At 54.3% G+C, this 24,046-nt stretch overlaps 1 protein-coding gene across 3 annotated transcripts in view; it reads right to left on the bottom strand.

The window, feature by feature from the left end:
- Nucleotides 1–1,361: 1,361 nt before the first annotated feature.
- The window catches only part of ETS1 (ETS proto-oncogene 1, transcription factor), a 76,097-nt gene continuing 53,412 nt past the window's right edge, over nt 1,362–24,046 (bottom strand). For all 3 annotated transcript variants that reach the window (XM_030964916.1, XM_030964917.1, XM_030964918.1), the window contains 7 exons: nt 22,805–22,924; nt 22,094–22,294; nt 18,672–18,749; nt 17,190–17,435; nt 12,660–12,920; nt 2,858–2,976; nt 1,362–1,577 (listed from right to left, as the gene is read on the bottom strand). In XM_030964916.1, the coding sequence (XP_030820776.1) occupies nt 1,362–1,577; nt 2,858–2,976; nt 12,660–12,920; nt 17,190–17,435; nt 18,672–18,749; nt 22,094–22,294; nt 22,805–22,924 (1,241 nt within the window). The remainder of the gene's footprint in view (nt 1,578–2,857; nt 2,977–12,659; nt 12,921–17,189; nt 17,436–18,671; nt 18,750–22,093; nt 22,295–22,804; nt 22,925–24,046) is intronic.

Below are 24,046 nucleotides of genomic sequence, written 5' to 3'. Positions count from 1 at the left end.
AGGAGTGACCCCTCCAGAGAGAACCAGCTGCAGGAAGGGTTTGGGGGCCAGAGGGAGCAGCTGCCCTGGGCCTGGTCCCACAGCCACCCCTGGTGACACCAGTGCCACTGAGCTGGTGCTCTGTGCCACCCTCACCCTGACAGCAGCAGCCCAGGAGCCATAACGAGCCCATTTGCAGGGACAATTTCCTTTCTGCTGTGCCCACACACGGCCATAAAGACAGAGCTGCTTGGAACAGGAAGGAAAAAGCATTTCCCTTTGGATTTTGAAATTTTCCTGATTTTTCCCCTCAATTAACTCGCACATTTTCCATTTACCACATTGAAAACATGGGAATTTCTCTCCTTTCCTTCTCCCCCTAAAAAAATGTCTAAGCACCAAAGTGTTCCTTGAGCAAAAGAAGTGATTTGGAAAATGCCAAAAGACATTTTCCATGGAAATTTTGAGAGGATTTGTGCAGCCAGACTTTTAAAAAAAGCAGGGATTTCAACCAGCATTATCAGCACAGCGTGTGGGGCTGGAAACAGGAGTGGCACCCCCAGCCAGCATCAACAGGAGCCACTTTGGAGTTCATTTTCATTCCCATCCCAGTCCCAGCATTTCAATTCTCCAGTGGGGTCTACATAAACTAATTCCTCTTTTTCTCTTTTTCATCCCTGGGATAAAACTCTCTGCTGGCAGAACAGAAACAAACACACACAATATTGCAATACTGAGACCATCTTAGAGCTTAAGACTATTTAGGAAAAAAAAATACTGGCACAAAATTTAATAAAATAAAACTTTAAAAAAAATTAAAAAAGTCTTGATCCCTCCTAGGAAAAATTCTCTCTTGTAGAAAAGAGGACAATGGACAGAAAGGTGATGGAACAAGAACAATAGTTCTTGGTCTTTTCCTATATTGCCCCTCCCCAAAGCAAGAATATTCACCCATTCTGGTTTTCCAAAAGAAAAAAAGTTTAAAATTCCTCAAATCTTCAGGAATATTGTCATTCCTGACCTGTCAGTTTGTGTGTGAGTGACCAAAGGGATCCATTCCATCGCAATTTTTTCTAAACAGCCAAGGGTGGGGAGGGGATTGTTGGTTTTTTTAAGTGAGCTACATTTTCCTGGCTTTCTCAAAACTCAGAATTTTCCTCCAGAAAAGCCTGTCTTGGAACTTTCAGGAAATCAACAAAAAGCCCATCCTTCCCTAAAGTTTTCCTCTTCCTCCCCCCTCTCCCCCGACATCCTCAAAGCCTCGAATCTGAGCGGCCCTCAGAAAAAAACGAGCAGAAGAACAGCGAAAATCAATAAAAAGGGAACGGCCAAACAAGTCCCGCGGGCTGTCCCTGGGGGACAGCGCCGTGCCCGTGTCCCTGTCACTCATCAGCGTCGGGTTTGACGTCGAGCATGGCGTGCAGCTCCTCGGGGGTGTAGCCCAGCAGGCTCTGCAGGTCGCACACGAAGCGGTACACGTAGCGCTTCCCCGCCGTCTTGTGGATGATGTTCTTGTCGTAGTAATAGCGCAGCCCGCGGCTCAGCTTCTCGTAGTTCATCTTGGGCTTGTTTTTCCTCTTGCCCCATCGCCGGGCCACCTGCAGGCAGCAGGGACAGGGAGGAAAGGTCAGCCTGGCACGGTTGGTGTGTTTGTGGGGATGTTCCCTTCCCAGCAGGAAGAGGGAGGATTTCCACAGAATCCACAGGATTCCTCATCGTTAAGAATTGATGCTTGGGAAAAACAACCTCTGTGCAGTGGCAGAACATGGCAGAGCACTCCATGAGGATTTATCTGGGTAATTTTGTGTGCTACCTCAGATATATCCTCATATCCCAAGTCCTTCACCCCTTTCCCAAGGTTCCACCTTCTTGTAGGGGGATAGAACATAAGTAAATAAAAGTAGTATAGAGAGCAATCTTACCCCCTAAAGAGTTGCAGCTGAGCCAATTATTAAGGATTAGGAGCAGGCCTGATGTTAACAGGCTGCAGCTGTAGCCAATAAGAAGAATGTTATAAAAGAGTAGATTGGTTGGTTGAGGGGAACTGGAGTTGGTTGGCTGCTGTGAGGACAAGGAAGAGTCAGTGCCTGGAGGAGCTGCCTACGAGAAACATCAAGGAGGTACGAAACTCCAGCAGTGTGGAACCCTTGCAATGTACTGACAATAGAACTCTTGCACTATAATGACAACACCTTTTGCCAGTTCTAAGCCAGATGACACTGACATGCAATGGCCCAGTGCCAGTCACTTCTGCGCTTAGGCAGGCTCCAGTCACTCATGGAATTATTTAGGTTGGAAAAGCTCTCTAAGATCACGGAGTCCAACTTTTGCCCAGCACTGATCCACATCCCCAAGTGCCACATCCACAGAGCTTTTAAATCCCTCCAGGGTGAAGACTCCATGGGCAGCTGTGCAAGGTCTGAACAGCCCTTTCCATGAAGAAATGTTCCCTAATATCCAACCTGAAGCTCCCCTAGTGCAACTTGAGGCCACTTCCTCTTGTCCTGTCACTGCTATTTGGCAGGAAAAACCAACGCCCAGCTTCCAGTCAGGGGAGGGGACAAAGATCCCACCTGTTCCCCAAAGCAGGGGACACTCACCCCTCACCTGTACCCAGCCTATCTGAAGAGCTTTGCCATTGCTCCTCTTCCTAAGGTGTTCCAGCTACTTCCCACCAACTTTGGGCACATACTCCTGCTTCCAAAGGGTGACTGCATCCCTATTGTCAACAAACTTTCAGTTGGACTCCGATTCCTTGGTTCCCCGTGACATACCCAAGATCAGAGCAAAGTGGCTGCCCAAAGGGAGGAGGAGAGGCTTATCCACCCCAATATTTCTGAGGGATTTGGGTTGTGCACTTAATTCCAGGGCACTTTACCTCATCTGGGTCTGAAAGTTTGAATTCCCAGCCATCGCCCGTCCAGCTGATGAAGGATTGACAGGACTTGTCAGTGAGCAGTTCCAGCAGGAATTGCCACAGCTGGATGGGTCCACTGCCTAAAAAAGACAAAGGAAACATGGGATATTAACGCCAGGAAAAGCACAGTTTGGTCTATCACAGAGGGGGGAAAATTCTCATACAAAAGGTGCTCACTGAGTAAAATAAAGCCTTCTCCTGTCAAAAAGAGGCACCAGCAGCCACAGGGCAGGAGCTGAGCTGAGAGTTAAACCCTACAGGTAACAGAGCTTCCTATTTGAAGGAAGAGCTGAATATTCATGCTCTGGAATGCTTCACGTGGAGTTACATAAATAGGATTATTTTTCTGGCACACAAACAGGAGGAGTCACTGCCTTGGCACGGCAGCAGCGCCAATCCCTGTGCCAAGGAGCCGCCGGGCACGGCTGAACTCCGGCAGACTCTGCTTCCCGGCCGTGACTCTTTGCTCTGTGCTGCTGATCCAGATAAGGGCGACCCAGGCACAGAATTCCTTGGCCTCTTTCCAGGGCGTGTTGCTGCAGGAATGGGCTCTGCAGGCTCGTGGGGAGGGCGGGGGCACACAGAGCTCCCCAGCCCAGGATCTCCTCACTGGCACAGCCTCAGCAAATCCACACAGAATCTCCCTGTGGCTGCTGCTCCCCTGGCCCCGCTGGAGAGGCACGAGGTGATGCAGGGCATCCCATGCCATGGGCATTCCACCTCTCCTTCCACACCTGCTCTCCACCTCCCCTCCAATCTCTCCCTTGGGCCATCACCAATTTGTCCCAGCACTCCCAGTAAGCGCCTGTGGTGAGGTTGGGCTGGAGTCATGGAGGAATTCTGAAATATTTATCCCTCCCTTAGGCTTGTGTCCCAATCCAAGGTAGAGGAGAAGCCCTGGAGCTAAAATCTCTTTGATGAGCAACTTACAAATTTGGCTACACCCAAGTATTGCACTTAGCTGTGGGTAAGGTGTTTTGGGGAGACCCTGCCATGGTTTAAACCCAGCTTGGAATAGACCATTAATTATGACAATAATTATAACAACACAGCCAGAGGAGAGAGGAAATTATTTATCCCACAGGGAGTTGCAGAGGCTGGATTAGCTGGGGTAATCTCAGTGCTGACAACACTGAGCAAAGCTTCAAGCAGGGAAAAAATGAGTTATGGGCTCAGAAAAAGGGACAGAGCCCAGGCTGTTTCCAGGAATGACAAGGGATGCTGTCTGAGCTGCGGCTGTGGGATAACCCACGGAGGGAAGGGAGGGCTCCCCTTCTCCATAAGGTTTTAAATGACTCCAAAGCTGCTGGGGAGGAGGAAATGAGAGAGCTGGCTCCAGGACACAGGAATGGCTGTGTCCCATCCAGCCCTGCCCAAATTGTTTCCCTCCTGTTATCCCTGTGGAACCACTCCAGGGCTTTGTCAGAGCCAGCCCTTGGGGTTATCACAGCCCCAGGCAGGGCAGGGCAGGGCAGGGCAGGGAGCTCAAACTGCTGGAAAGGGGAAGGGACCCGGCGGGGAAAGGCTCCAGCCCGCTGCTCCCTGGAGCTTGCCAAGATGTTGACTCCACAGCCACGCTCTCCAGCAGGGATGGAGCTGGATTATCCACGCCAGAATGAGGGAGGAAATGCGGATGATGCCTTCACCTCTCATTGAAAGGGAGGAGTGAAAAGCCTGGCCTGAAGTGCCACCACATCTCCAGGCTCAGGCCTATTTATAGCAGTGAGCTCCAAATGCAGAGAAAACACTGGGGAAAGGCTTTAGTGGCTGCCTGAGGTCCTCCACAGGTGAATCCCCAAGGGGATGAGTTCTCTTGGCCCATCTGGCCTCACACCAACTCCCCACACACAGCCAGGAAGCATTCAACACCCAAATCAAGTTAACAGAGACACAGCCCACGTGTCCAAGGCCAGGTCCATCCCCTCTCTTTGATTTCTCTCCTGCCCAGCTGAAGAATAAGGATTTTTAGTTTATTCCTTCCCCAGAATAAGAGGAATGGAAATTTATCACCTGGGTTCTTGAATGAGGAGCTGCCCTCAAAACACCCCTGGGCCACCCTGGCCCTGCAGGATCTTTGGAGGGTCCAGCCAATGGCCAGTGCCATTCCTGTTTGGTTGCCAGCTGGCAGGAAGAGGTGCTGGGAAACTCAGGAATTCCTGCCCTCTCTGCAGCAAGCAAGGTAGGGCTCCTGCCACCGCCCCCAGTGCCACCCTGCTGGGTATTTTGGGATTTCCAAGGAAGTGGTGTCATCCCTGGAACAGGGATTCCCAAGGTCTATTCTGAGCTGCCTGCAGGACACGCGTAAAGCCCCAGATTCCTCTCCTGGACAGGCAGTTATGTGAGGAATGTGTTTGTGCCCGGCTCCAGGCATGTCCCAGCTCCTGCAAACGCCCCCTCCCTGCCCGAGGGGGAGGCAGTGGAGCCTGGCAGATGTGGCACTGCTCGAGATGGCAGCGAGGTGGCAGGAGCCAAACCCCAGCACATGCCCAGGCCTGTGCCCCAAATCAGCCAGGCAGGGAGGAGACAGAGCAGGGAGCAGTGCTGGAGGTCAGGACATCATCTGCTGCAGCTGTAATTACTGCTGGGAGGGGGGGCTCCACAAATGAGCCACTCTGCAGCCAGCAAGGAGCAGGGAATATCTTCCCATAGGATCTCAGGGCGGCTCATGCAGCAATGCCACTGCCCTCAATGTCACAGGGCAAGCTCCCAGGCTTGCCCCTGCACCCAAACCTCCTCATCCACAGGAGCTGGGAGCAGCGCCCATTTTCCATCCCTTGTGCTCCAACCCTTCCCCTCACCCCAGCCAGGGCTGGAAATCCCCATCAGGATGCCAGGTTGGGATCACTCCATGGGATCCCACGGGCTGGGATCACTCCACACAGCCAGGCTGTCCCAATGCCAGTGGGTGTCCCCCAGCACAGGATCTGCTGCCTTGGTTATCCCAAAACAACCCCCTGCTCACACAGCCTGGATTGGGGTGCAGCTCCAAGCATGAGCTGGAGGGGCACAAGGCAGCTTTTATGGCATTGCTCCTTCCACACACATCCAGGGGCTTCCCAGAGCGGGCCCAGCCCTGGCTGGGGGCTGGGGGCAGCCCCTGCTCCACAAAAGACAAGGGGAGGACTCAGAGGGGTGGGGGTGTCCTCCTACCCCACCACGACCTCCTGCACCCACGGGGCTGCTAAAAATAGCGCCCACAATGGGGGCCCTGTCTGGCCTTGGTGGCACTGAACAGAACAGGGTCCTTCAGCAGCACTGTCACACCACAGGAATTCTGCGGCGTCAGGGGGAAAATATTCCCCTGGGTCGGGTCAGTGGGAACTGGAACCACTGCCTGAGTGGGGCTTCCTCAGCACCAGGCCCTGCTGGTGTGCCCAGAGCCAAGGCTTTGGTGCCACACCATCCCTGTGCCATCCCTCCTGGGGCAGGACAGGTCCCCACCTCCTTCCCAGCCACGGGGACACCAGACTGTCCCGGGTGGGGCCGTTCCAGTGGCACAGTGACGGTGGCACCGCCCAGCTGGGGCAGACAGGGAGGGCACAACCCCAGCCCTGCTGTCTCTCTCGGGACGGTTCTACACACCCACCCCTCCCAACGGCCTCTGTTTTATTTCCCTTGGTTCAAACAAGACAAGAAGACAAAAAAACCCCACCTACCAACCCCCAGCGAGGCACCTTTGCCTGGCGCTCTGCGGTTTGTGGTTCCAGCCCCACAAAACAACCAGCCCTGGCAACGGCTCCAAAACAGCCCCTGCCCCATCACCTGCCAGCCTGCCCACCCCTTGGATGGCACCACAGTCCCCAAATCCCCCAGAGTGTTGGGAGTGCTGGTCCCCATCGCTCCCTCGTCAGAGCAGCTCCCACAGCTCCTGCCCAGCTCCTGCCCAGGCTGCTGCAGGCATCAGACACTGCAAAGTGCTGGAGCTCAGATGGAGCATCTCCATGGAACAGCTGTGAAAAAGCAGGAGAGGACCCAGGAACTCCTTCCTCCTTCCCTAGGGAGCAACATGGCCATGACTGCAGGCAGGAACGCAGCCAGGGGCTGTCCAGGCCAGAGCTGCTCCCCTGCTGCAGCTCCTCTGCTCTCAGAAGTGGGTGTTGGGAGGACTGATCTCACGAGTGGGAAGAGATCCACACAGATCATCAACCCCAGCTCCTGGCCCTGCATGGGACAGCCCCAAGAGTCCCACCCTGTCCCTGAACTCGAGGCTGACACCAGGGGCTCTGTGAGCTCCACAGCCCCCTGACAGTGTCCTGCAGGCCAGGAGCTGCTGGGCAGCACCAGCTGGGTGTCTGCAGGAGACCCAGGCAGAGCTGCTGCCCCCAGCACCCCCGGGCTGGAGCAGCCCTGGGCAGAGCTGAGCTTTGCCACGCTTGGGCAGCAGTGCATGGGGCTGGGTTTGCTCTCGTGTGCACGTCCTGCAGCTGGGGCAGGAGCCACTGAACCGGCCCTGGTGCCACCCTGCAGTCCCCACCCTGGGGAGGCCACAAGGGCACGGAGCCCATTGGGCCCTGCCTGAGGCAGAAGGGGGCAGGAGCTGCTGGGTGGTCACCCTGAAGTCACCTGCGAGGGCAGGACATGAAGGACAAGAGCCAGGAAGAGCAAGTGAAGGACATGAGCCAGGAGAAGCAAGTGAAGGACATGAGCCAGGAAGAGCAGGACATGAAGCTCATGAGCCAGGAGGGGCAGGACATGAAGGACATGAGCCAGGAGGAGCAGGGTGACCCCATCCCCTGCATCCCAGCAGGGCCAGAGGAGCTGTTGTGCTGCTGGGCACAGGAGAGGGGTGCCTGCATTCCCCAGCTCCTGTGCCCTGCCATGCCCACATGGCCACTGTGCTCCAGCAGGGCAGGCAGGGAAGGAGCTGCAATCCAGGAATGCTGCAGCACAGGCTGGGGAAGGGGAGGCAGGGACAGCCAGAGCCCTGGAGTGAGGCAGGAAAGGGGACAGGAAGGCAGCTGCTGGCAGAGTTTTGGGTGCTGGTGGCCACAGCACAGGGGGGATCTCGCCTCTGGAGGCTCCAGAGCAGCAGCAGAGCACAGGGGGAGGGGCAGCAGCACCTGAGCTGGTCTGAAAGGGATCCACTTTCCTTGGCACCGCCTCGGCTTTCTTGCAAAACAGCAGCTGTGCTCTCACTGCTGGGCACAGATAACATCACTCACCAACAGCCCGGGAGGCTCAGGCTCTGCTCACAGCAGCTCACACACTGCAGGGCTGGGGCACATCTGGGCCCCATGGCACAGCCCTGTGGGTGCTGCCAGCCAGGCTCAGCAAGGCCTGGCCTGGGCAGGTCCAGCTCAGCAGAGAGCTGGAGTGGGATAACATCTGTGAGGGAGGCAGCTCCTGCAGGGCTCCTGAATTCCTGCTGCCCAGCAGGACCACAGGGATGCTCTGAGAGGGACACTCGGGCCATGGGTGACAGCAGCTGGAAGGGTATTAACTCTTTGAGTGCTGGGACTGGCTTTAAAGGATCAGCACCTCCCTGAGCAGGCCCAGAGCAGAGGACAGGAGCAGCAGCCATACAACCCCAGCCTGCACCTGTGGGATCAGGGCTTGGTGTGCACTCACCTCAGCTCTCCCATCCCTCTCCCCTCCCCTCTGGAACACGAGGGATGGCCCTGCTGGGTGCTCAGTGATGTGGAGCAGCAGTTCTGGGCCATGGCAGCATGGACACCATGCATGGAAAGCCCCGGGTGTCAGTCCTGCCCACCACAGAGCAAACAAACCCCATAACTTGGCTGCCAAACCACACAGCTGCTCGAGGGAACCCAAAACCAGCTCAGTGCTGAACGGCCATGGTGAAGCAGCAAGGTCTGAGCCTCCTGTGGCCCTGCAGGGAGCAGCAGCACGGGCTGCAAACACCAACACGGGGCACCAAGATGCAGCTGAGTTTATCCGCCTGGTGCAGGGCTCCTGCAGGATGCTGGTGGCCATGGGAATCACCAGAGGCTGCAGGATCCAGCTGTGGCACAGCCCCAGGGCATGTGGAGGCAGAGCTGAGCTCACTTTAGCCCAGCTGGGCTCAGGCACTGGAGGGATCTCTGCCCACTCACACCAAACTTGGCTCTGCTGCTGAACCACAGAGCTTAAACTGAGCTCAGCTGAGCCAGAGTGAGGTTTAGCAGTGAACACATCCCAGGCCATCCCTTGCCTGGATTTCACGTTTGCACTCTGTGTCATGGCAAAGAAAATAAAATCTGGCTTAACGTAGAATCTCAGAATCAGAGAACCTCCTGAGCTGGGAGGGACCCACAGGTTCACATCCAGTCCCACTCCTGGCCCTGCCCAGACCCCCAACAACCCCACCCTGTCCATCCCTGGCAGCGCTGCCCAAACCCTCCTGGAGCTCTGGCAGCCTCGGGGCTGTGCCCATTTCCTGGGCAGCCTGGGCAGTGCCAGCACCCTCTGGGGGCAGAACCTTGCCCTGAGCTCAGCCTGCCCTGCCCTGGCCCAGCCCCAGCTGTGCCCTCAGGTAAAATCCAAGCTGTCCAAGCTCCAAACCCAGGTGTCCAGGGCTGGCCCTCCCTGCAGCAATGGAAACTGAAGTTCACCAACTCCTGAGCAATTACATTTCTCCTTCGAAAAAAAGATAAGAAAATTGCATCAACCTCTCTGTGAGCAACCATGGCAACTTGTTAAAATAGGTCAAGATGTGGGGGCAGATAAAGCAGCTCTGAAAGGCCGCTCAGAGCTGGGTGAAGAACACATCAAACGCAACAGAGCTTCCGCCAAAATGCACCTTCTCACCCCAGAAGGCGCCTCTGGGGCAGATAGCATCAGAGATCTGCTGGGGCCACCTCCCTGGGCACACAGCAACAGCCTGCCAACACTGCCTGAACAAGAGTGTTGGGTCCTTAAAGCCAGGACAGAGAGCTCTGGGGGTGAGGGATGTGATGTCCCTCTCCATCCTGCAGGTCCAGCAGGGCCAGCACGAGCAGGGGGCTGGGGCTGGGTGTGTCCCCAGGGGGGAAATGGAACCCCAGGGTCTCGGTGTTTGGGGCTCCTGGGCTGGCAGAGCCCTGCTCTGCTCCTTGGGAGGCTCCACCTCCTCAGCAGAGCCACAAGCAGAGCCCAGACTCTGAGTTCCTCTGCTCTGGCTGCCAGACAGCACTTCCTCCCCTGAGTAAAGTAAGAGTAAAGCATAGCAATGCACAAACAGGCCTGAGCCCTGCCTCACTCCCCACTCTGAGCCCTGCCTCACTCCCCACTCTGAGCCCTGCCTGAGCCCCACTCTGAGCCCTGCCTGAGCCCCACTCTGAGCCCAGCTCAAATCCCCACTCTGAGCCCTGCCTGAGTCCCCACTCTGAGCCCTGCCTCAGTCCCCACTCTGAGCCCTGCCTGAGCCCCACTCTGAGCCCTGCTCAAATCCCCAGTCTGAGCCCTGCTCAAATCCCCAGTCTGAGCCCTGCCTGAGTCCCCACTCTGAGCCCTGCCTGAGCCCCACTCTGAGCCCTGCCTCAGTCCCCACTCTGAGCCCTGCCTCAGTCCCCAGTCTGAGCCCTGCCTCAGTCCCCAGTCTGAGCCCTGCTCAAATCCCCAGTCTGAGCCCTGCCTCAGTCCCCACTCTGAGCCCTGCCTGAGTCCCCACTCTGGGCCCTGCTCAAATCCCCAGTCTGAGCCCTGCCTCAGTCCCCACTCTGAGCCCTGCCTCAGTCCCCACTCTGAGCCCTGCCTCAGTCCCCACTCTGGGCCCTGCTCAAATCCCCAGTCCCCACTCTGAGCCCTGCCTGAGTCCCCACTCTGGGCTCAGCTCAGACCTCCAGCCCCGCCCAGAGCAGCCTGAGCAGGGTTCTCCTCACTGGCACAGACCCTGAGAGTGGGGAGTGCCCAGTTCTCCTCCAGTTTGAAACCCAGCATGTTCTACTCGCTCTCCCCAGGCCCTGCTCTCACAGTGACCCAGCTCTGGCTCCCTTTGCTTGGAAAACCCAGGGCTGAAGGTCTGGGGGCTTTAAAATGGCTCAGGGGGAATCTCTGGAGTCACTGCCTGCCAGGGTCACCCATCCAGGGCCCTTTCCCAATGGCAAAAGCTGGCTCTGCTGGCTTGAGCCCTGAATATTGCTCAGCAGCCTTTGGAGCAGGCAAACACAGCTCCAGCTCGAGCATTTCCCAGTGATCCCAGATTTTCCTCTCCACATTTAAAGCCTATCAAGTGAAGCAATGCAAAAATAAATAAAGAAATCAGGCCTTCCCACTTATTGATCCCACCAAAGTGCCTGGGCCAAGGGATTCTCTTCTCAGCTCCAAGAGGGGTTGGAAATGAGGTGAGGGAAAATGTTACACAGAGGAAAGTGCTTGGAATTGTGCTCTGGCACTGCATGAACCCAAGTCTCCCCTTCCTGAAGGCACAGCTCCAAGGACAGCCTTTGGGGTGCTAATATTCCTTGGAAAAACACAGGGCCCAGCCACTGACTTCAGCTCCTTGCCTCTCTCCAGGGGTGGCTCTTCTGCACTCTTTTCCATGAGCAACAGCAAATGTGGAGGGAAATATCCAGCTTGGAAAAGAATGCTCCTGATTTTGCCAGCACCTCGGTGCCTCGGTTTCCCCAGCTGTTCAAGCTCATCCCCAAAGCACTTCCATGCCACAGGGAAAGGCATTGCCAGGAGAAAATAGGAATAAAAATAGGAATAAAAAGGGCAAATTGTGCTCAGTGGTCTCTTTTCTCAAGAACATGGATTTCCACGGCACAGCAGAGAATGAGCCCCAGGGCACAGTCCCTCCTCTCCCTCCCCAGCCCATGCAGGAATGCAGAGCACTCTCATATTTGGTAGAGTCTCATTCAGCAGGCAGGGCTGAGCTCTCTTTCTAACTAAAGCTATAGCAACAAACCACTTCCTTTTTTACACTCCTAAAATTATCTGCCCACCTTTCCTCCCCCTGCAGCTCTCCCACCCTGCCAGGCTCGGTGTCAGCCCCAGCTGAGCCGTGCGTGGGAGGCACTCGGGGACGGCCGCGCCCCAGGATCTGCTCCGAACCTGGCCACGATCTTTATCACCACAAACTCTTTCCACCAGCTGCTCCCAGCTGGGCCAGGACACATCTGAAGGTGTAGAGCCAGGGGAACTGGCGGGAGGCTGCCCCAGAGTTTTCCTCAGAGCACAGGGGAAAGCCATGGCACAGAAGGGCTGGAAAGGATTAGCTCAGCTTTAGCTGGAAGTCCCATCCCACCAGGTTTCTCTCCTTGGAGATGCCAGATTGCTGAAGGGCTGTCATAAAGAGCCAGAGTTTCCATGGCCTATCACCTTCTCATCTCTCCCAGCTCAGGGAATGGAAAATGTTTGGGATGGCTCTGGCAGTGCCCCATCCCTGCCTCACACCAAGGCACAGCAGAGCCTCCTCTGTGCCGCAGGGAGAGGCTCCATCCCCACACACAGAGCAGTGCTGGAGCTGGAGCTGAGCCTGCTCCTGCCCCAGGGGGAAAGCACAACCAAGAGCCCACCAGTCACCAGCACAGGGCTGCAGGCTCTGTTCAGGAGCCAAACCAGCCCCAGCTCCTCCACAGCCAGCCAGGAGCAAAGGGAGAACAGGGCATTGAGTGCCCTGTGCCCAGCCAGGTGCCACATCCTCCATGAGCTGTGAGATGGGTGGGATGCCCATGATCAAAGGAGATGCAGCCCTGGGCTGACCCCAGACACCCCAAAACCCTCCCTGCACCAGTCACCCCGAGCTGGGGCAGCCCAGAGTGCCCCGAGACCCTGTCCCTGGGCATGGGGAGGTGCTGCCCCAGGGCTGGGGGCACAGAGGGGTTCCCAGGCCCTGCCCTACCTGTGTAGCCAGCCAGGGCAGCAGCAGGGATGACAGGCTTGTCCTTGTTCATGTCGGCCCGGTCCCGCACATAGTCCTTGAAGGTGCCCTTGGGCTTGTGGCTGGGCAGGGTGGCAGGGTAGTCCTCAGAGTCGAAGCTGTCATAGGAGGGGACGCGCTGCAGGCTCTGGAAGGAGGACTGGCTGCTCCAGGACTGCGTCAGGCGGTCACAGCTGTCATAGCTCTCTATGCTCTCGAAGGAGTCCTGACCTCCCAGCTTACCTGGGGGAGGCACAGCAGGTGAGACAGGTCTGGCCAGCACAGAGTGCTTCCCCTGGCCAGCACAGAGTGCTTCCCCTGGCCAGCACAGAGTGCTTCCCCTGCCACACAGACACTTACACAGTCTTCCTGGCCAGCACAGAGTGCCTCAGCACAGGTGCTTCCTCATCCAGCACAGACACTCACCTGGCCAGCACAGAGTGCTTCCCCTGACCAGCACAGAGTGCATCCCCTGGCCAGCACAGAGTGCATCCCCTGGCCAGCACAGGACACTTCACCTGGCCAGCACAGAGTGCTTTCCCTGACCAGCACAGGGTACCTCCCTTGGCCAGCACAGAGTGCTTCCCCTGTGCACTCTGCAGGCACAGGGCAACTGATGCTGTTCCTTTACATCCCATTTCCAAAGTGAGCACAGCCCAGAGCTGCAATATTTCCACCTTTGCCATCCAGAGCAGGGCTGAGTCCTGGAAAACTTCAGGCAGAAGAGCAAGGCAGAGAGAGACAGGGGAAAAACCCAAATCTGGCCTCTCTACCCAAGACTGGTGCCTGGGGCTGGCTGGAAATGGTCCCTCATTTCCAAAAGGCAATTTCAGAGACAAAATTCACTTTAGATACTCAAGGCTGAGCTCAGGAGCCTAAACATGGGCACTCCAGGACCTCTCCATTCAGAGGGTGGGCAGGCCCTGGCACAGGGTGCCCAGAGCAGCTGTGGCTGCCGCTGCACCCCTGGCAGTGCCCAAGGCCAGGCTGGACAGGGTTGGGAACAGCCTGGGACAGTGGAAGGTGTCCCTGCCATGGCAGGGGTAGAACCAACTTTAAGGTCCCTCCCAAGTCAAATCTTTCCATGATTCTCTGATTTCAGTGATTCTCTTGCTGCTGAGGGATATTGGAGGTCTCCAATAAATCCCCACTACATCTGCCAGCCCAATTCAAACACTGCTCAGGCACACCCAGCTCTTTGAATTTGGATGTTTCTCCCCACATTACACAGCAGCCTTTTGCTGCCATCTGTTCCAGCCAGCCCCAAATCCCCAGCCAGCAGCAGGTTTGCTGCAGGAGCAGAGCCAATGGCTGAGAGCTCCAACAGCTTTTCCCAGCTCTGGTAAGGTGAGCACAGCTGGTTTGTGTCAAAGTCACTCTCTGGGGTATTTTTAGTCGAAGCCAGAACATGAGAGGCCGGATCCTCAGCAGTGCTGATTTACACCCCCCAGAGCCAGCCCTGTACTGAAACAGAACTAAAAAAGGCCCCAAAGAACAAACTGAAATTGCAGCCTCTGATCTCCCTACTCTACTGATTGCTCAACATCTTCCCTGACAAGCTAACAGGATCATTCAAGTTCACTAATTTCCCAAACCCAGCTAAAAACAGCTGCTGGGATTGTGCAAGAGCTCCTGGAGAAATTTCCATTGGCAGAGCTACCCACAGCCTGGGCCCAGAGAGCAAATCCCAGGGGACAGGGAACGTGGAAGGGCGCTGGCACACGCCCCCAAATATTTGTTGTGTTGTAGTTTGAAGAGCACTTGCTGTGAAAAGACTCAACTACTGCAGGGCCTGCCCTGATTGCTGGCCTGGAGTCACTGGGAGCTGGGATCCATTGGCTTCATTCTGCTGGGACAGCCCTGTTCCAAACTCTCTTCTATTTTCTTTTTGCTGTTTGAGGATTTTCACGCTCCAATCCTTCCCTGAATCCTGCTAGGGAGAACACAACACTGCTGTGTGTGTACATTAATTGGCATAACCAATTCCCTGAGCAATCCTGCAGCACAGGCTCATTTAGAAAAGGAATTAAAACCTGACAGAGATGTGATTTGTGTCAATCCATTGAAAATTCACCTAAATTCCACCTAGCTGGAACAATCACGCCCTGCACTTACTCAGGACCAGCTTAAATGACTTTGGCAGCTCCACTTCTCAACCAGCTGACAGGGCAGAGAGAAACAACCCCCATGGGACCCCAAAACTTCCTCCTAAAGGCCCCACAGAAGGCCTGGAAAAGGCCCCACAGTGTCTGGAAAACCTTCACCCCGAGGTGATGCTGAAGGGCTTGACTTTGTGTCAGACTAACCTTGTAAGACAGTGCAAGGTAGAGAGGGACATAAATATAAATTAACTGGGCTCTGCTTTATATTAAGGCTTTCCCCCAGCCCTGGGAGGATTTGTGTCCCCCAAAGCCCTTCCATGGCTGAAATGCAGCACTGGTGTGAGCACAGCCTCTTGCAAGCACTGTTCAACTCTTTACTAACAGCAGCAGCCAGGGCTCTCTGTTCCCTCCCCTGAAACCATTTTTAGGTTTGCCACTGAGAACAGGCTCGAGGTTCAGTTGCAAAAGCTTTCCTGAACCATTGCACTGTGAAAATGATGAAATCACCTGTGTTAAAGAAAAGGTCAAGAAAAGGCAAAGATATTGCAGAAAAACAACCCCAAAAAGAGAAGTTTCCCCAAAATTGAAACCCTGCAGCCCTTCTGGCTCAGGTCACCTCTCTCAGAAGGAGAGGCAAGAGCACAAATAACAAGTTCCCTGTAATTGGCTCTCCCAGCCTGGAAAAAGAGTGAGGAAGTTCAAATGAGCAGCACGTGCCACGCAGCCTGGAAAGCAGCTCTGGCTTTGCTGGGAGGGCAGCTCATCCTCAGCTCTCTGGATAAATGGGTTTAACTGCTGCACATCAAACCTGGCTCACAGCACCACGTCCCTGTAACGAATTCTGGGGCTGAGGACACCTGGATTCCATTTTAGGGGATGGCAGGCAGGTCACAGCTCTTCCCTGTGCCTCAGGTTCCCTACCTGGAATCTGGAGATAATGATCTCACTTGTGAGGGACTTTGAGCTCCATGGATTCAGCTTTTTGCTTTGAAGGAGGCAGAGCCACATCCCCAGCCTGGCATCACTGATGTGCTCACAAAGCAATCAGACACGTGGGCCCCACGTGTTCCCAGCCTCACAACATTAATTGGGAAGGAATTTGGGCTCAGATCCTCCAAAGTGTTCAGGTGTTCAAATCCCACCACTTCAAACAGGAATCAGGTACCTGTAACTCTCTGGGGAGCAGCATTCAGGGGGTCCTTGGCTCTGCTGATCTGCACCTCCTAACTAAGCTCAGGAATTGGCTGCAGCAGAATATTTCAAACAAGCAGCCATCAAATCCTGGACATAATGGACAAAGACTTCAGATCACAGAGTGCAAAACTCTTCAGAGCCTTCAACAGCAATTCCCAATGAGAACTTGTGAAGAATTTGTGGGGATTTGCCTGGGCTTCGAAAAATGGGATTTCTACAAGCACCCAGCAGTTTGTCCTCCCTGATAACATGAAAGCTCACTTCAATTTCTCTCAGGCTGGACATCAGAGCACAGCACCAGAAACATGCCCTTTCTGCAGAGGATGTAAAACAGGCAGCAGAGGAGAGGAAAGAAAGACCTTCCTCGAGGTTTCCCTGGGGAGGGAGAAGGGCAGGGAGGGCCCAGAGCCACCAGGGAAGCCAGCAGTGCTGGGAGAGGGCTGTGTCAGCGCTGCTCAGCTCCCTCGGTGCTCCCAGGGCCATTCCCTCGGGAGGGAAGGTGAGAACAGCAGGAATCCAAGACAGCCCCTGTCACACAATCCCCTTTTCTAGAACTTTCGTCGTTCTATTGCTCCAAAGTATCTAGTCTTCTTTACAATCTATCCTTTAAAACTCTTTTTCTAGTTCCATTTTATAGGAGTGTGCCCTTTGTTGATGGAGTGACAAAACCATCCTTTGTCCCCTCAAAAAGAAAAGAAGCCCAGAAGTTTCTCTCCTGGATTAGGTGAAAAAGCCACCTCACAGGCCATGGGGACTTCACCTCAAACTTAAGGATAGCTAATTGGACAGAAGCCAAAAAGTCACACCTGAGCAATTCACTAGAAAAAGGAATGAACAAAGAAAATTGCTTTTGTGAGGTGTTTTACCAGGAGCAAGAACATCTAGCACCTGGCTTGGTTTTTCTTTGTTTCTTATTTTGTCTTTTATTAAACCTTTTTGTTTCCAACACTGCAACAGAAGCCATCCTGCTGATTTTTATGCCTCCAAAGGTAGCTGAGCTATCTTGGGTGTGATACAGACCTCCGAGAGCTCATTAGACCTGGCTCAAAGAAGTTACTACATCACAATTTCTCTCTCAACAATATCTGTCCTGTTCCATTTCTAACTCAGCATTTCTCATCTCCCAGTTCCCCTACAAACACATCCCGTGTAAACCTTCTGTTAAACCCTGAAAACCCTCTCCAGGTTCCTTTCCCAGGTTTGATCCCAGCCTTACCTCGGCTGGCACGGCCCATGCACATGTTGTCTGGGGTCACCACCTCCTGCTTGATGGGGAAGAAGTCGTTGTGCAGCGGGTCCTGGGCGGGCTCGCGCAGCAGCACCGAGGGGTACTCGCTCTCGTACTTGAGGGACAGCAGCTCCTCCGAGCTGATGGGGTGCAGGGTCTGGTAGGACTCGGTGATGAAGCTGGGCTCCGAGAACTCGGAGGGCGGCACGCACTGCGCGTGCTCGATGCCGTAACCTGGGGACACAGCAGGGTCAGAGCCCGCGCAAAGCAGCCCCGAGGTCACAGAGCACCCCACAGCCCGGGGCAGGGGGAGGGTCCACACCCACACCCCTCCCCGGGGCACTGCTTGGGGTGAGGGCTCCAGAGCACCCCACACCCCCTCCCTGCTTGGGGTGAGGGCTCCAGACACCCCACAGCCCCTCCCTGCTTGGGGTGAGGGTTCCAGACATCCCACAGCCCGCCCTGGGGCACTGCTTGGGGTGAGGGCTCAGAGCACCCCACACTCCTCCTGTAATGTTTTGGGTGAGGGCTCCAGAAGCTACAGAGATGGGGTCTGAAAATGCAGCAATTTAGCAAAATAAGACACCCCCGACCGTCCCCAATGTGCTTTGCACCAAACTCCTGCCAGGGCAGCTGCCAGAAGGAAAAAGCTGGAAAATTCTGGGGAGTGGATTTTACCCTGTTGCTGAGCAGAGGAGTAACAGGGTAAAAATGTTTCATTGCTGATTGGGAAAGGTGAGTCCTTGCACAGCCACCTCTCCCCATGCTAGAGCCTGGAATCCCAATCCACAGAATCACGGAATCCCAGAAGGTTTTGGATTGGAAGGGAACTTAAAGCTCATCCAGTCCCACCCCTGCAATGGCAGGGACACCTCCCACTATCCCAGGTTCTCCAAGCCTTGTCCAGCCTGGCTTGGGACAATTCCAGGGATGGAGAGTCCACCACCTCTCTGGGCACCCTGTGCCAGGGCCTCCCCACCCTCACACCTCATCCAAATCTCTCCTCCTCAGGTCAGTTAGGCTTTTTGCTGGTTCATGAAATATCTCCTAGATTTCCAATGTCCTTAAAGAACATCTCCAAAGCAATGGCAATGGGAAGTGCAGGAGTGCAGGTGGAGACTCATCCCTTTCCTGGCTAGGCTGCTCCCTGGCAATCCAGAGTTCAGCCTTTTCCCCATTCCCTCCCTTTTTTAAGAGGTTTTTTACAATTCCCAATACTCAGGTGTGCTGAGGCTGCTTTCAAAATCTGCTGAGTTACAGCTTCAAACAAACAGTGCTTGAAGAAATCAGATGTTGGCACACAAGGCAGCCACCAAAAAGTCCAAGAGGCTTCCAAATCAACGCTAAACCCTTGGAAACACAGCATCCCCTTTGCAGGGTGCAGTCCTGTTGTGGTGAGGACAAATCTCTGCTCAAAGGTGCCTCCAGGCATGGTAATGGTGATAATTGACACTGCTAATTGAGACTTACTAATGAAGTAGTCTGAGGTGTAGCGGGACTCGGGGTACGTGGTGTTCACTCCGTTTGCTGGGTACGGTTTCACCTCCTCTGCAAAGAGGAAACGAAGGAAATGTCACCAGTGGAAGGCACACGGAGCTGTGCAACACTTGCTGTGACACACAGAGCCCTGAACTTCCCAAAATCTCCTCCCCAGGTCAAATGGGACGTTCTGAGCAACAGAAATGAATCCAGAGCTGAAATCCCACAGGAACCCAGGGCACGTGGGGTCCTTTGGGAGTTCCTGCTGCAGGAATGGCTGAGCTTGAACAAAACCAGCACAACCCAAACAGCAACAATGCTCTCAGCCAGGGCCCCAGGAGGCTCTGAGCTCCCAGCTGCAGCATTTCCTTGCTTGCCTCAGGCTTTGTCACCTCTCCTTCTCCTGGGGGTTGCTGAGCACACTTCCATGTGTGAGCTCCTGGAAAAACTCCCCACACAAGGACAGTTGTTTTCCTGGAAAAGCCCTATTTTCAGACCCGCAGTAGGTGTGTACAAGGGAGTGGGTGACCCATCCCAAAGCCAGCTCCTCCAACCCCAAATCCGTGTGCATTCCCAGCCTGTGCAGCACCTGATGCTGGCAGAACATTCCATGTTCCAAACTGCTTTGTTCCACTCCTGACACAGACTCCTCCGTGTATATATGCTCAAAATGCCAAATTTCAGCTTTCCATAGGCATAACTCACTGCAACAGGGCATGGAGCACATCAAGGCATGGATTCCCTGCTTCCTGTGGCTTTTTCCAAGCACTTTGCTCCTCCTGGGCTGCGCTGAATTTGCTTTCCCATGTAAAAGCCACCCTGCCCCTACCCCTAGCAGTTTTTCCATGAACACCTGATTCATTCCAGCATGGCATTCTGAGCAGGGATACTGGGATGGGAATTTTCTTTCCTTTAACCACAGCAAGGCCCCCGGGCAGCTCTGGGCTGGGTTTGTTCTGCCCCAGCTCTGGAGAAGCAGAGCACAGATAACGCACGTTCCCCTGTGAGGAGCCTAAATTTGGCCCTCTCCCCTGGGGACTGCAGGCTGGAAAATATTCCCTAACAAAAGGAGGGGTTGTGCAAACACAGAGGGCTAATGAGAAATGCTCTGTTCCTCTCTCCACAGTGTCTGCCAAGGGGCAGGGGGTGACCACAGAGCAGGGGAGAACCTTCAGCTGAGCTTAGAGTCAAGTGCAGGGCACTGCTGACTGCTGGTAACTGGGGAGGTTATTTTAGGAAGAATTATGGAAAAGTGAGCCTGAAAATACCCAAGTCCATGCAGGGAAAAGGCACCCATGTGCTGTTTTTAAAGCCTGAGCAGGCTGTGGTACGTGAGTCAGGCAGCGCTCACAGGGGACAGTGTCAGCTCAGGGGACAGCGGGGTCACAGCCTGTCCCAGCACGACCCCGGGCCAGCAACACAGGTAAAGCCAGGCATTTCGGGGTTAACAACCACTCCCAGCACCAACACCCCCAGTGATGGTGGTGGGGAGGATGGAGAGACAAGCTGGAGCCCTGGCTGAGCCTGGAGACTCCTGGATCTCTTCCCATGTCACATCCAGGTGCAGAGGGAGAGCCCCAGCTCCTCCTGTGTGGGCAGAGATGTGACAGGGACAGGGACAGGGACAGGGACAGGGACAGGGACAGGGACAGCTCTGTTCTGTCTGTGCAGCTTCAGCCCAGCTCTGGTCAGGGCTGGAATGAGCCCCAGCACTTACAGGGAACAGAAACCAGTCCTGGGGGGAGGCTGGTTATTTCTTGGGAGCTCTTTGTCACCCACAGATACCTCACTGGACATGTGCTCAGAGCCCACCAGAGGAGCAAGGGCCCAGCTTGTGCAAGAGTGACAAAGTCACCAGTGAAACCAAACAGGCAACGGAGATTTCTGGGTTCCTAGGGCAACACCAACAGTGTGAAGACACAGAAATTCAGCTTTATTCATTTTCAGCCTTTCAGAAGAAGAGTTGCAGCACGCACAAAGATTTTCAGCTTCTTTGAAAAACTCCTCCCTGTCCTAGGCCTTTGTACCACCAATTCAGTGTCTGAATAGCCACGTGTGTCAGTGCTGTCTGAAATTATGATTCCCCTGCCAATTCAGGGTCTGAATAGCCATGTGTGTCGGTGCTGTCTGAAGTTATGATTCCCCTCTGCCATAAATGTACAGCATCAAGTCCATCTCTGTGTGGGGAATCTGCAGGAAGGAGGTGCAAACCCAGCCCTGGTGCCTCAGTGCCTGCAGCACATCCCACTCTCTACAGTGGGCACAGCCCAAAAAAATCACAGAATTACAGAATCCTAGGATGACTGGGTTGGAAAGGACCTTGAAGACCTCCCAGCCATGGGCAGGGACAGCAGGGAAGAAGGGCTGTGGGAAGGTGCAAGCAATGGCTCAATGCAAGGAGAAATTGGGCTGACACAAGGTTTGGCTTTGTTTGGTTAAACTGCTCAGTGTTGATCCAAGCACTCCATGAAAAATATGCAAAACAAAAGGGACAGACCAGATTTAGAGCCCAAGAGCAGGAAAACAGCCTGGCCTGCCCGGAGCCCGGGAAGGGCCATGTTTACCTTCTGCAAACCACAGGTAGCAGTAAAATTAGTAATGGGCAATTAACATCCATTTGTCAATGGTTTCCTGGAAGGAATAACTGTGCTCCCCCTCCCCTTCCTGCCACCAGGGTCAGTAGGATAGCACAGGGGACATTCCAGGAAAGCAAAGAACTCTGCAGAGAAGGGAGCTGGAAAAAGAGCCCAGGTGTGCTGCAGCTCCAGCTTGTGGCTCGGGTTGAGGTGCTCAGCTCCTCACCTGCTCCTTAGAAACCATCCCAGTGCTCCTGGGCATCCAGACACGGAAAATCAACACCCTAAATCAAAGTGTGTGCCCCCAGTCACTGGAAGTTAATGCCCTTGGATGCTGTCATGCAGGGAATGGCACAGATGGCTTCTCCTCCCAGAAATGCTGGTTTTGGGGACATGGAACACCCTTTTTTTGGGACATGGAACAAAGCAAAGCAGCTTCCAATCGCCACTGGGAAATTTGGGTAGGATTTTGGCTGTATTCCTGTACCCAGTTCCAGTGGAGGAAATAGTAAAATTCACAACAGGAGCTGAACAGGCTGAGGAAAAATGCTTTGGAAAATCCCACCATGGATTCCAGGCAGTCACAGTGTCCCTGCCCACTGAGAATCCCTGCCAAGCAGCTGGCACAAACACTCTGCCTCTTTGAGGCACTGCCAGGATTTGCCTTGCCCGCTGCCGTTGGGATGCCCATTTGGAATCCTGCTGAAAAGCTGGGCTTTGGAAGATGTTTTTCCTGGGATTAAAGCTCAAGGTGAACACCTCCTGGTCTGTGGAAAGCCCCAGAACCAGGCTGGCAGGGATGCTGTGAATTGTTCACTGGGACACCCCAGGACTGACCTTTCTGCAGGATCTCCAGATGTTCCCAAAGGATATCTCCCACAAAGTCAGGCGCCAGCTCCAAGAAGCACTCCTTGCCCAGGGCACAGAGGGCAGCTCCATTCATGCAGAACTTCTGGAAATCCACCTCCTTCAGGCTGAACTCGTTCACTGCCCACATGACCCAGTCCCGCACGTGCGTCTCCGTCCACTGCTGGGGGTCTGCAGAGGGATCCAGCCGTGAGCACCCTCAGGCAGTTTTCCCAGGAAAACAGGACACAGACAGTGCTGCAGCTGCCCTGCACTGGCACAGCCTCAGCCCTGGAGACTGGCAGCCCACTGGCACCAGGGTGTGAGGAACACCATGCCCAGGCTGGATCAGCCTTAATGTGGACACGTTTCATCCAAGGAACAAGCTTTGGATTCGTTTGGGACTTCTAAAAATCCCATCACTTCTCTGACCCCCTTCTCCCACCCATTTCTCCAATTTTCTTGGTTTCTCCCAGTCACCAGCCTCCAGTAAAGGGTTCCTGCTGCCTCTCTGTTTAGTAGAGATAACTTGTCCATATTTTTCCAGCTGAAGCTTCCAAGAAGCTTCAGGTGGTGTTTGAATGGCAGCACCACCTGAGGAGAACCAGCAGGGGAAATGGCAGACAGGGAATTCTGGGCAGCCTGGAAGGAGGACACAACCCCTGTGGGTACTGTGGTCGCTCATGGGAAGCCAGGTCTTACCTTTGGGAATTCCCAGCCGCTGCTGCTCCTTGGCAAAGCCGCTGAATGTGGCTTTCAGCGCCTGGGACATCATTTCTTTGCTGCTGGGTGTTAATAAAGGCACATCTGCACATTCCATGTCTGAAAGAAGCAGGAGGGAAACAGAGCCATGAGGACACAGGGCTGGGAAAGATGTCAGGAAATGCCAGCCAGGTGCACATGGTGTACCTACACTTCTGGAATGTGCTACTGGATGATGATATCAAGGCCTTTCCAGACATCAGCCTGCTGGGCTTCAGCATCCCAGGTGTGTCTAGAGCTTGAGAAATGGCTCAGCAGCTCCAGGCACCAAGGAAGGCAGAATCCCACACCAGGGTGTGCAAGAAAGCGGGAGTAAAGCATCTCTGAATTGCCACTCTGTCATCCCAGTGCAAAGAAAAGCAAGAGGAAAATTAAAGAATCCTAGAAAATTCTTTATCCCAGGAAATTCTTCCCTGTGGGGGTGGGGAGGCCCTGGCACAGAGAAGTTGTGTCTGCCCCTTCCCTGGAAGGGTCCAAGGCCAGGTTGGAACAACCTGGGATAGTGGAAGGTGTCTCTGCCCAAGGCAGGAGGTGGAATGGGATGAGCTTTAAGGGCCCTTCCATCCCAAACCGTTCCATGATTCTAAGAGTCCATGAAAAAGTGAGCTGACAGCAGGCTGAGACAGGATGGAGGAGTGGCAGAATACCCATTTGAGGGGGGAAGGGAAACAAAGAGCTGGAAAATCCCACATTAGCCCAGAGTTACGTCATGCACATCCATAGCAGGAGCCAGGGTGAGTCATGGCCAACGCTGCCATCCCATGGGACAGCGGGGCCAAGCCAAGAGCCAGGCCTGGAGTCAGTCCTGACAAGGACCAAACCTTTTCCTTTCCTTTTTTTAAATCCCTTTTTCTAATTTATTTGGAAGGAGATGAAACTTTATTGCCAAAGAGTCTCACAATAAAAGCAACCATTTGAGGCAAAATATCTGAAGAGAGGTTTGGCTCTTTTTCCCGTACTTTCAGTATTCCTGAAAAACATCTTTGATGAAGAAGGAAAGTCTTGAACAACCACCACCCCAAAAACTGCCCTTGGTCAGCAGAGATGAAAATCTTCCACCTGAGGTTGGTTTAGCTCTGCAGCCTAGTGGAAATTTTCCATGAAAATTCAGTGGAAAATGACACCATGGGCAAAGAAAGTCTTTGGTGTTCTCATGAATATCTGGATGCCAACATTGAAAAT

The sequence above is a fragment of the Camarhynchus parvulus genome, chromosome 24 (genome assembly GCF_901933205.1).
Source record: "Camarhynchus parvulus chromosome 24, STF_HiC, whole genome shotgun sequence".
Classification (NCBI taxonomy): domain Eukaryota; kingdom Metazoa; phylum Chordata; class Aves; order Passeriformes; family Thraupidae; genus Camarhynchus; species Camarhynchus parvulus.
This window is presented reverse-complemented; position numbering and strand designations above follow the sequence as displayed.